At 42.3% G+C, this 11,333-nt stretch overlaps 3 protein-coding genes across 3 annotated transcripts; 1 reads left to right on the top strand and 2 right to left on the bottom strand.

Moving 5' to 3' along the window:
- The first annotated feature begins 1,832 nt into the window (after positions 1-1,832).
- RpLP2 (ribosomal protein LP2) lies at positions 1,833-2,443 on the top strand. The gene has a single exon (XM_017085240.3). The coding sequence runs from the start codon at positions 1,931-1,933 to the stop codon at positions 2,270-2,272; it is 342 nt and encodes a 113-aa protein (XP_016940729.2). The 5' UTR covers positions 1,833-1,930; the 3' UTR covers positions 2,273-2,443.
- A 709-nt stretch (positions 2,444-3,152) lies between these two features.
- On the bottom strand, positions 3,153-5,316 carry Dolk (Dolichol kinase). The gene is made up of 4 exons (XM_017085229.4): positions 5,021-5,316; positions 4,457-4,943; positions 3,596-4,247; positions 3,153-3,371 (listed from the first exon to the last, which is right to left on the bottom strand). Exons 1-4 carry the CDS (start codon positions 5,164-5,166, stop codon positions 3,154-3,156), a joined length of 1,503 nt encoding a protein of 500 aa, XP_016940718.3. The 5' UTR covers positions 5,167-5,316; the 3' UTR covers position 3,153.
- A 206-nt stretch (positions 5,317-5,522) lies between these two features.
- On the bottom strand, positions 5,523-10,713 carry LOC108017959 (putative fatty acyl-CoA reductase CG8306). The gene is made up of 6 exons (XM_017085228.4): positions 10,350-10,713; positions 7,106-7,690; positions 6,938-7,047; positions 6,423-6,873; positions 5,823-6,080; positions 5,523-5,769 (listed from the first exon to the last, which is right to left on the bottom strand). The coding sequence occupies exons 1-6, from the start codon at positions 10,355-10,357 to the stop codon at positions 5,631-5,633; spliced, it is 1,551 nt and encodes a 516-aa protein (XP_016940717.2). The 5' UTR covers positions 10,358-10,713; the 3' UTR covers positions 5,523-5,630.
- Between the last annotated feature and the right edge of the window lie 620 nt (positions 10,714-11,333).

The following is an 11,333-nucleotide window of genomic DNA, read 5'->3' as shown; positions in this document are numbered from 1 at the left end:
ATTGGGGTACCGCTCACGGCTACAATTACAGGGTTTCGCTGGTCGCCACTGAAATGATGGTAATGCCTAGGGTCTTTTAGTTTATAGCAATCAAAGAATAAATAAAAAATATAACGAGTGCCCAGCCATTTCTCGTAGTGTTCCACTTTTTTAAGGCGCCGCTACAAAACACCAAGTTTTACCGGAATCCCAGAAAGGGGAAGAAAGGAAGTTAACTTCGGCAAGCCGAAATTTTTATAATATTATAATTATAATTATGAAATTTAATTTGAAGTTCTTAAGAACACAAAAAAATATTTTCAATAGTATAGGACAATACGTCAAGAAACACCGAAGCTATTTTTGTTTCATATTATTTTCGCACCAATTTTCCCACCGTTTTTATGGCAGCTATATGATATAATCGTCCGATTTTGATAAAATTAAATTCGAAATTCAGAACTAATTAAAAAATCATATTTCCAAGCGTAGGATTATTCCTATGGGAGCTATAAGATATAGTTGTCCGATCCGGCTGGTTCGGATAGCTTTAAAACTGACAGACTAGTTTGCGTAGAAACGGACGGACAGACGGACATGACTAGATCAACTCGTCTAGTGATGCTGATCAAGGATATATATAATTTATGGGGTCAAGAAACGTCTCCTTCACTGCGTTGCAAACTTCTGACTGAAATAATTATACCCACCACCTACCCGCGATCTCAATATATGATTATGTGGGCGGTGGACAGATTTAGGCGTTAGTGTGGGCGTGGCAAACTTTTTTTGGCGTTAATCAATGGGTAATGACGAGACTAATACATTCCAGTTAACATTTTTTCTAGCATGAAAATTGTGGGCGCCACAGGCCTAGGCGGTTTGTGGGCGTTAGAGTGGGCGTGGCAAACTTTTTTTTGGGTCAATCGATGAGAACAAACATTTCAGTTAAGCTGAGATCTCGGAAACTATAAGAGCTCGAATGTTGGGAGGTAGCATGTAGATTCTTGGGCTTCCTGCGCAGCGCAAGTTTGTTTCAACAGGCTGCCACGACTATAACACTAAAACCCATCTAGCGCCCACATTTTTTTAGTATTTGTTAAATGTTTTTTGTTCTTATTATCAATACACATCTAAATGCAAAAAATTATTGAAATCGGACCAGTCATAAAAATGTATAGGCAAATAATATTCAATATCTTGCCATTCAATGGAGATTGCACACCACATGCAGCAAAACAGCAGTTTTCACTAATACGCCAGCAAGCCGCTACCAAACGCTAACTTTCTCTTGTTTTTTTTAGTTCATTTAATTGTTGTTATTTTTAAAGTAAAAAAAGGAAAATTAGTTTAAATACTCAAATTTAAAACTATTGAACACGTATGTGACTTTAAGACATAAAAATCTAGGAATGGAACTTTCGTTCTGAAATGTAAAGTTTTATATACATATATATATAATTAGAAAAATTCGAAATCATCATCCGCCAACCACTGAGAAATAAAAACAACCCGGTCTGTCATTTTCGCGCGTTTTCAACGCGTTTCAGTGGCGACTTTCGCAGCGCAGTCATTTCCATTAACAGCAATGTTAAGATGCAACGTTTTCTAACATTTCTGTTGAAAGGAGCAGCAGAAATGTTAAGATTAACATTTCTTTTAGATTATGATTCACCTTAACAGTCCTGTTAGATTTTGATACATAACATTTCTGTTGAGCAAATTTAGCTGGTGTGACCATCCGCCAACCACTGGGAAATGTAGAAAAAATATAACGATATAAATATTTATTTGAATTCAAAAATATCGATATATCATATTTTTATATATTTTTCACATCCCTAGGTCACGCCGACTTCCGCTCTTTTCCGACGACGACTTGCTAAGGAAAGTTGTGTTTTTCGTACTTTTTGCCAATTCACGTTTCGTGTCAAGAACCCAAGACTTAAACATGCGTTACGTGGCTGCTTACCTTCTGGCCGTGCTCGGTGGCAAGGACTCGCCCGCCAACGGCGATCTGGAGAAGATCCTCAGCTCCGTGGGCATCGAGGTCGACACTGAGCGCCTGACCAAGGTCATCAAGGAGCTGGCTGGCAAGAGCATCGAGGAGCTGATCAAGGAGGGTCGCGAGAAGCTCTCCTCGATGCCGGTGGGCGGCGGTGGCGCCGTCGCCGCTGCTGATGCCGCCCCCGCTGCCGCCGCCGGTGGCGACAAGAAGGAGGCCAAAAAGGAGGAGAAGAAGGAGGAGTCCGAGTCCGAGGACGACGACATGGGCTTCGCTCTCTTCGAATAAGCGGCTAGATGGGCGAATATTCTGTGCAAAACACTTGCAAGGCGGGGAAGCGGCGTCCTGGAGCACCGGCCATTGTTTCACATGGCCGCGGTCTACACTCAATTGTCTAGCCATCCGTTGACCATTTCTACGTAATAAAAATCTGCAGTGTTTGCACTTTATATAAACCAAGTGGAATTTTGTTTTTGTGCCGTTAAAGCGGTTATTTTCATGGTTTTTGTGCTAATTTTCTCCTAACAGTGTACCCACGTGCTGGCTAACATTCTGCTAAAATCATTCATGTTAGATAAACAGTGGTCGGCATCGCTAATGTTAGCTTAATAGCACTGCTTAACAGCGTTTTTGAATGAAAATCAAATTTCCCATTATACGTGTATATAATCATTCATTTGGAGATCATCCTTATTAGGAATCAAAAACTCTGACTTGTAAGTAGACTAGTAGAGCATAAATATTCTAACTGTGATTTTTTACTACCAGTAGGTAAGATATTGGCCAGAAGATTTTGTGAATAAGCCATCTGACCTTCTATTGTTGACGAAAATGTCGGAAAATCAGGTGTATCAATGAATAAACATTCTAACTTCAACATCAGCTTATAAAATTAGTATTTTGAAGTTTGATATACACCAAATGTTGATTTTTTTCGTATATGATTAAATTCGATATTTCGCTCAATATTTATGAAAATTACACCCACTACCCAAATTAAAGTAGATCAAAGTGTATTAGAGTGGACATTGAGTTTTTAAAACTGTTTATTTATGATTATTGGTTGAAATTGAACCAGTAGTCTAACTCTAAGCTTAACTACACCGAAGAATTTTACACATAAATACACCGAGGAATGCGATCATCATAACTTATTTACATCAGGTTGATTAGGCCATGCCTACAATTGTATAGAATATCAGGGGGAGCACCAGGTTGTCCACCTGGTCGGTAAAGGCCTCCACCAAAGCGGAGTTCAATGCCGCGAAAATGGTAGCGAACCATTTGGCTTGGGTCATTGGGACCAAGCCTGCAATCTCTAAGAGCCAGACGGCTAAAAGGATGGACACCACAAAGGCTGCGGTGCCCTCCAAGGAGCGGGAGGATTCTAGAAAGAATAAACATTAAAATAAATGGGAATTGGTAAGATTTAGGGAAAAGATGGTTATAACTCAAAGAAGATATTTTAACAACTTCAAGAACTAGTTGTTCCAAAATTGGTTATAAATTTGACGACATAAAACTGCTAAGCAGAATCTGATATTTAAACTATGCATTCTTGAGTTATAAACAACTTTCAGTATGTTCTGTAAAATGTGTATCTGAACTTACTTCCCCATTTATTGCGGCCAAGTTTGGAGCCCACTACACTGGCTGCAGTGTCTCCTACCCCAACTGCCAGTATTCCCGAGAGCAGGACCAACGTATCGCTTCCGGAACAGGGACATGCAGTCATCCAAATGGGCATCGAGCATCCAATGAGCAGACAGAACGGAGTCAAAGCCAATTCTCCGGCGTCCTTTTCATCTTTGAATGAACGGAAAGCATCCGCCAGACTGTCAGCAAACGGAGGAACCTTTAGGAGGCGCAGAATTTCTAGCACCACAAAAGCAGCCAATGCCACTCCAGTGGCCAAGTACAGCAAGGCGCATTCAAACACCAATCCAGGGATATAGACCAGCACTATTAGGAGGTGGAAGATCTTCCGTACTCGCGTGTTGGCCTTGGAGGCGCTGCCAATTTGCCAGGCTACTGTAATGCAGGTTAACACAACCAGCAGCAGATAGAAAACCAAGATGCTGAGGCGATCGCGATCCCGAAGGAGGAACTGGATTAGGGCCAACAGAGGTAGGGGCCGCGTCACGGGCATACAGGTGACAGCCAACAGGAGCTGCAGCATCCACAGGTAGAAGCGGTATGGTTTTCTCAGGGATGGAAACAAGACGAGAGCCAGGCAGAACACCAGCAGCCAAAATAGAGCATTCTGTGGATGATAATAAAATTGATTAGTGCATTTCGTTCGTTGCATTTAATTGAAAGTAAAATAAATGAAGTCAATTGTTTTGTAAGGAAAAGCTTAGACGGAAAGAGTTTTGAAAACGTTTTCATAGGAAGATTAATAAAATATAAGTTCATTGGGAAAAACTCAAATTTCGAATGAAGTCCGAAATATCAGATCTCTTCTATACCCACCACCATAATCATGTTGAGGGTCTCAAATTCATCAGTTGGCCAGGAACCGCCGCACAAAAACCCGCCGAGTTGGTGAATGGCACTCGTAGCGAACAGTACCAGTCCCTGGACGAAAACCGAGGCCTCTCCGTAGGTGAAGGATCCCTTAAAGCCTCGCAGAGTGTAAATATAGATTTGCTGATACGAGGAGGTCATCAGGAATCCCACGATTACGGCGAAGGTGATAGAGGTGTCCACAAGGAGATAGAAGGCCAAACTGGTGGCCACTCCAGGCAGCAGGCTCACCAGACACTTAACCAAAATACCCGTCTTAACGAAGGCGTAGATGAAGAAGCAGAGGGTTTCCAGGGCCATTCCGCCAGCGGACACGGTGAGGATCCACTGCATCCTGGCCTGATCCCTGCATTTCGGCGGATCATGCAACAGGCGGACGCCCAGGGCCAGCGGCAGTAGTAGACACAACCAGCCGCCGGGTCCGGCATTGGGTCTTGAAAAGGGTCAGATAAGATTTACGAGCCATACAGATAAGGCGGAACTTTGGACTCTCCTTTCAACATTACTCACCTGGGCGCCATGGCTTTCAGACTGAAAACATCCGGACGCTTGGTGCTCCGTCGCTTATGGTGCACTCCTCCCAGTCCACTTGATTGACTGTCCGTGGAGGACCCCGATTCCGAGTGCTCACTATCCGTTTCTGGGCTCCGCATCATCAGGTGGCTCAGAACATGACTTCTGCCAAATCGGAAAGTGTTCTGTGTATCCGCAAATGGGTCAAGGTGGGGAGAAATCCCCACGCTTTTCCTGCGCACTTCGGGAAATGAATGGTGTTTTGGATGCACTGGACCAGCTGGTCGTGGGGAACTGTTGATTCGGGTTTGAAATGCACTACCGGATTTAGAGGCGTCTCAAGGTGTGGTCTCACTAAACGCAGGGACGGGTGTGCCCAGGTTCACCGGGGAATAAATACGCTGTTTGGCGGGAAATTTAAACTGAATTGTTCCTAAGATAATTGTAATATATTGCCCAATTTTCTAAGGCCCACCACATCTCAGTTAAAACCCAATGCTGTCATTTCTTGTATTTATATTGTAAAACCAAACCTCATACAAATTGCATTTAGCATTAATAACATTAAGAAAATGTTGAACTACTAGGGGGAATATTGCTCGGCGCCTTAAAGCAGTCCAAACAGGTAATAGAGAACAGGTAGGACAAGAGCCGCCTTAGCTGTCGAAATTCCGGTAATGCAAACAATAAGCTTGAAGACTCCATACCAAAATGAGAGCTGCAGGGCAACGTGAAGACCCAGGAGACTATAAAGGAAAGTATGTTAACATTTGATTTAAATGGAGTGCTTGTTACTTACATTTTGTCCTTGCGACGCGCCTTTTCCAGGTTCTTGGGCGGCTCCTTGCTGAGATACTGGCGTACTCCAAGGATCGTGTTGGCGAAGTATTCATCCCACGTCAGCTCGCCGATGTCAATAAAGAACTTCTTCTTGTCCACCAGATTCAAAGTCTTGGAAAGGGCCAATAGGCGCGTGCTGTCGAAGTGCCACTCTGTGAAGATGAACTTTTCCAGGGTATTCAGAGAGTTCCAAACGTTTTTGTGCAGGCGAACCAATCTGAAAATAGATTTAAACATTTTGGTTACTAAAAGATATTTTTAGAAACTTTAATGAGACTCCTTACAAAAGTCTACAACGTTTACTATACTTTATTTTGGTAGGTATGTTTAGAAACAAACTTTATTAATACCAATCCTTTTCTTAAATAAAACATATGAGGTTTAGTCAAAATGCCTTCGTTAAGCTTTTAAGCATGTTACTAGGGCAACATTTTTCGAAGCAAAACCATAAGATATGCCAGGAAAATCTATATAATCAGGAACCCTAAATAACCACAGCTTCTTTATTCTGTAAATCAGACGTAGCCCAATTGAGGTTTAAATATTTCCGTATACTTACATTGGCCTGCCGCCTCCAATCTTGGTGACCAGATCCAGAATAACAGCGGGAATGAAGTGGAACAGAATGGCGCTCAGCCGGAAGACCCAGAGGCTCTTGACCAGTCGCAGGTTGGGATACCAGACGGCGCTGTTCAACGGATACTCGTGCAGGTAGCTGTTGATCTTGTCCGCCATCAGTTCAAACCGGAAGGGCTTGTATGTGCTGGAGGTCAAATGGAAGATTTGCAGCTCGCTTGGACGACCTCCGTTCTTCGCCTGCAGCGAGTTCACATAGTAGCCGGTAGTTATTATTCCATTGACCACCACATCGATGGGGATGTAGTCCATAATAATGTTGGGATCCAAGGGAAGACGACGCAGAACGCCCTTGGAGGCACCCATGAAGAAGCCCTGGGGTCCGTTCTTCGAAATGGTCCATCCAGGAAGAGGTTCCTTCCAGGCAGCCGTGACTTTAGAATGATAAGCGTATGTTGCAGTTTATAGAGGATGGTTAAACCTTTATCAAATACTCACTCATGCTGGGACGGACGATGCCGCAGGGAAACTTGCTGGCCACATTGGCCACCTCGTGCTCCGCCAGGTGCTTGGTGAAGGTGTAGGTATTGGGGTGATCCTTAAGGAGTCTGCAGGAAAATCAATTATTGTTAACAAAATCCCTTTCATTGAACAAAGATAACTCACTTTGGTTCCAGTTCTTTGAGAGCCTCGTCGTTGAGAGTCTCAGACAGCTGGATGATCTTCTCGGGGTCTTCGGGCGAGGGATATAGCTTCTCCTCGACCTTGGTGAGATAGGCATTTACATAGGCGCTGGACACGTGAACCAAAGCATCCAGTTTCTTTAACTGTTGGCACAGCTCCACGACACGCCTTGTGCCCCGCAGATTGATGTTGGTGGTCTCCTTCAGGGACTGGAAGAAGTCCAAAGTGGCAGCCGAGTGGAAGACCACATTCACATTGTCGATCAGGATCTGACGATCCTCGGGCGAGATTCCCAGATTCTCCAGGCCCACATCGCCCTCGATGGGAACTATCTTAGAGAGACGCGGCTCCAACTGCAGCTCCTTGAACTTGTCGAACACGGAGTTCTTCTTCAGCTCCTCCAGTCGCTCCTTGACATTCTTGCCCTTCTTGGCCCGCATCAGCAGGTACAGTGTGCCCACGTTGGGAACGTCCCGTAGGAGTTTCTCCACAATGGTGACGCCCACGAAGCCAGTGGCTCCTGTGATGAACACATTGCGACCCGCATAGAAGTCTGTGATGGGCGAGCTGAAATATAGAGGGTTTTCCAATCAGTTGAGCGCCTTTTATTGTGTTTACATAACTAATACGACTATATTTACAGCCGTCATAAAAGATGAACCGAACTTTCTCTCATCGCCCATTCAAATGGCCCAATGAAGCCAGCGGCGCTTACGACACTCGTTCACCCATAAAAACCTTCGAGAGGGGGCATCTCTACTGCTTCTCTGGCTGAAAACCCGTTTTAAGTCGTGGGTTCTGAGTTCTAAGTGCCCATTGTGTATCCTCTAATGTTGATATAACTAATGATTGGTTAGCAGGTGTTGACTGACGGGTCAATGCTGAATTTGAAAATCATCTTGTGGGTGTCTCTAGTTTCTTGGTACTTTGGAATGGGCTCTCGACTGGAAACTAGTCGCTCGACTAAGCAAACTGACAGATAATATGGTTTGACATGGGTTTCGTTTTTAGAAGGTGGTCTCGCAGTGTCTTGGTCGATTACTATCGGATTTAAGATACCTGAAAGCCTCTAGACCAATGCAAAATTAAAAAAAGTTTAAGCTTTAATTTCGTTTGCTAAAAATACTAAAATATTTTAAAATTCTTCAAAGCTCTGGAGTATTTCACTAAAGCTCTTTCACTTTGGGAAACCCCATATACAATTTACTAGCAAATAATTTCCCAACAGTTTCGATCGAATTACCAAACATATTGGGGTTCCAGCAAACACGCAACGTGATCATTCAATTAGCCAAGTCTGGCGCATTTCTCTTTTAATGACCTCCATCACAGTTCGCCGTCTCCAGTTTTCGTTATGCCAAATGATTTTATAATAACGATCACTGAGGATGATTTCTGTGTTTTTTGCACCCCCCTCTAACGATGCGTGATATAATTTCGCATAACAAATGTCATTTGCATGGCACCGAATGAGTTGCATTTAACTTTCATAATATGAATATGCAAAATACGAATGCAAATTTTCTTTTGAGCAATTAAAGGAGGCCCTCGAAATTGCAGACCCATAGCAAATAAACGAAGAGCAGTTGAAGCCTTTGCAGGTGCTCATATTTACACACACGATAAGGCAAGTCATCGTTTTGGCCAGGCTCACAGCTCCACAGCTCGTTGGTTAGCCAAGTGGAGCTTTCACTTTGTGGACCGGAGATTCGGAGGAGAAGAAAGGCGAAAACGGAAGGGAGGGTGACCCAATCAAGACAAATGGCTAATAACTCATCGAGCAGATTTGCTTCATAAAAAACGTTTGGTTTTCAGGTTTCCGTATTACCCCATTCTTTGGTCAACTGTTTCGCTGTTGCAAATTAACTTTCTTATCAGCTTAAATCAACTTCTGAGATTAGATTTTACTGTTGGCCAGTTTGGGACTTATCTGGGGTAATTAAGTGGGTCGATTTATGGTGGCAGTGCTACTTGAAATTTGTTTCAAATTAGATTTTGGTTTGTCTATGAACTAGCATTACCATTAGAATGTATCGAACCTAAGATATAGGAAATAAAGTATAAGGTAATATTTTTCTAAAATCCCACTTAGTGCACTCAATGCCTTGCATAATTCAATATCATTTGCAACAGCTTACCGCATTCCTTTACGACTGGCGTTAAGAACTCCCATATCATTAGCTTGCACATAAACTTAACTGCTTGCCCACCTCGGCAATTAAGCCACCACTCGACTTTAAGTAACTGACCCTACCAACTTCAATCAACCTTGTGGTGGCCCATAAATCTCTTGGCAAATTATGATTAATGGTCGTCCCGAAAATGTTTTGCCTCATATAAGGATGTGATGTATACAACATGTAATGATCTGATTCCCGTCGGTTTCTTTTGATTAAGTAACCTGTAATTTTCCGCTTGATTTCCTGCTTACCAACCATATTCCATTGACGTCAGGTTGCTAAAAGAGGGACTTTCGATCTCCAGAGAGGGGTATCAAGCAGGTCAAAGCGTCAGTGTGAAAACTGGAATGCCTAGCCTTATTTGCATCTCTTTCCAGCTTTTCTATCAATGCACAAACACCTTACACAGGTAAATCAGTAAAATTTCCATTGTTTTCAAATGCAGGTAACTCTCAGGTGATAGGTTCTCATTGGGGAAAGTGTCCGTCCAAATGACCCACTGCCAGTTCGTAATTAAGTAGAATTAGTCGCCAACGCAAGTGCTAATTATAATAGTATGGCCCCAATAATATGAACTATAGTCTGCATATTATTCTTTGAAAGTATTTTTTAATGCTGGAACTAGCTTAATGGACTGGGGTAATTCGTGATATAGAATGTTGTTCTATTGAATTTTGAACTAGATGATGATAAAATTTAAAATGGAATGAGTTCTTAACCCAGTTACTGAACAATTTTTAAATAGTTAGCTTTTAGAGTGAGTGATCTGTGAAACTTGATAGTTTGTTTTTAATATACTGGTCACATGCCAAGCTAAATTATGGTACCTTTGTATTGGCGGTTTTAAATTAGCTTACGAAGGTACTGTTTACTTTCGATATTGAAAGCATTTCGAACTTTGCACTGTCTTTCTAACCTCACAAAAATCGCTCGGAAGCGGGAAAAGAGAAAAAACAGGTCGAAAGTTGTCAAACATGCTACCAAAATTAAATCCCACAGAAAATCACCAGAAACCGTGTCTTAGAGCCAAATTGAGTAAGACTTACCTGGCCATGGTTTCTCAGCAGGTGTGGTAATTGCCAATAATAATGCCAGTTGCAGCCTATCCGTTCGTGCCGATTATTTATTTAAGACTAAAACTCGGCTTAGAACGACCAAATTTCTCTTTTCCACGTATCTCTCTTTCTTTATCGCCTCCTCTTCTTATTTATTCCTTCTTTCTATCTTTTACTCCACTGTGTTTATTGTTGTTGCGATGCGACTGTAAACAAAGTACAAACACCAGTGCAACTGCACATGTGTGTGCTCCGATGCGTGCGAGTGTGAGTGCGGCAGCCAAATGGGCGAGTTTATCTGTATCTGCGATCCTCCGGTTTTTGAACGTTAGCCGGCAACAGTAAAACTTCAACTGAATCTTTATGCCGTCAATGGCCACCGAAATGTGCTCGGCCACAAGATCGTCGAATACGATCGTAAACCAGTTACCCAGTGGCGTCCCAGTAAAGGGGTCTCTCCCATAATTTATTGCCTCTCCAGTCACTTTATTTTCGTTGTGTGCTATCTCGAAAGATACGACACTCACTGAAGAGATGCAGAAAGAGAGATCTCTATAGATACATTTTTCACTTTTTGCTATAGATACTTTCTCATTATTTATGTGGTCTATTTTCTCTCCTCTCCTTACAAATTTGGTTTGCCAGCGCTCGTTGCGGAAGAGTGTGGAACTATATTATTATAAGCTCCAGATTACTTTTATTTTAAAATGTAGGTTCCACATTTTTCCGCCAGAATATTTTAAAATTTTTCATTTTTTCTACATCCAGGAAAGTATGCAATGTTTTAAAAGAATATTTTAAATTAAAAGAATCAAGCGTTGCCAGATTTTCTATTAAAAATCGATTTAAAAAATCGGGTCCCCACAATTTTGTTTTTTGCTCCCTTCACAGAGGTTGTACCAATATGCACGGTAAACCTGGTTATTGGGAGTTAATTCAAGCTTCTTGTCAGAAAGTATCATTAGGCTAAAGCCG

Source organism: Drosophila suzukii, chromosome 2R, assembly GCF_043229965.1.
Source record: "Drosophila suzukii chromosome 2R, CBGP_Dsuzu_IsoJpt1.0, whole genome shotgun sequence".
In the NCBI taxonomy this organism is placed as follows: domain Eukaryota; kingdom Metazoa; phylum Arthropoda; class Insecta; order Diptera; family Drosophilidae; genus Drosophila; species Drosophila suzukii.
The sequence above is the reverse complement of the archived record's forward strand: the minus strand, read 5'-3'. Positions and strand labels throughout refer to the sequence as shown.

Excerpts from the sequence above, each read along its gene's own strand:
- RpLP2 (XM_017085240.3), top strand. The coding sequence starts at position 1,931 with ATGCGTTACGTGGCTGCTTACCTTCTGGCCGTGCTCGGTGGCAAGGAC.
- Dolk (XM_017085229.4), bottom strand. The coding sequence starts at position 5,166 with ATGATGCGGAGCCCAGAAACGGATAGTGAGCACTCGGAATCGGGGTCC. Across the intron at positions 4,944-5,020 it reads CTGAAAGCCATGGCGCCCAG|ACCCAATGCCGGACCCGGCG; the intron begins GTGAGTAATGTT and ends ACCCTTTTCAAG. Across the intron at positions 3,372-3,595 it reads TGGCCGCAATAAATGGGGAA|AATCCTCCCGCTCCTTGGAG; the intron begins GTAAGTTCAGAT and ends TATTCTTTCTAG.
- LOC108017959 (XM_017085228.4), bottom strand. Across the intron at positions 7,048-7,105 it reads CTCAAAGAACTGGAACCAAA|ACTCCTTAAGGATCACCCCA; the intron begins GTGAGTTATCTT and ends ATTTTCCTGCAG. Across the intron at positions 6,081-6,422 it reads ATTGGAGGCGGCAGGCCAAT|ATTGGTTCGCCTGCACAAAA; the intron begins GTAAGTATACGG and ends ATCTATTTTCAG.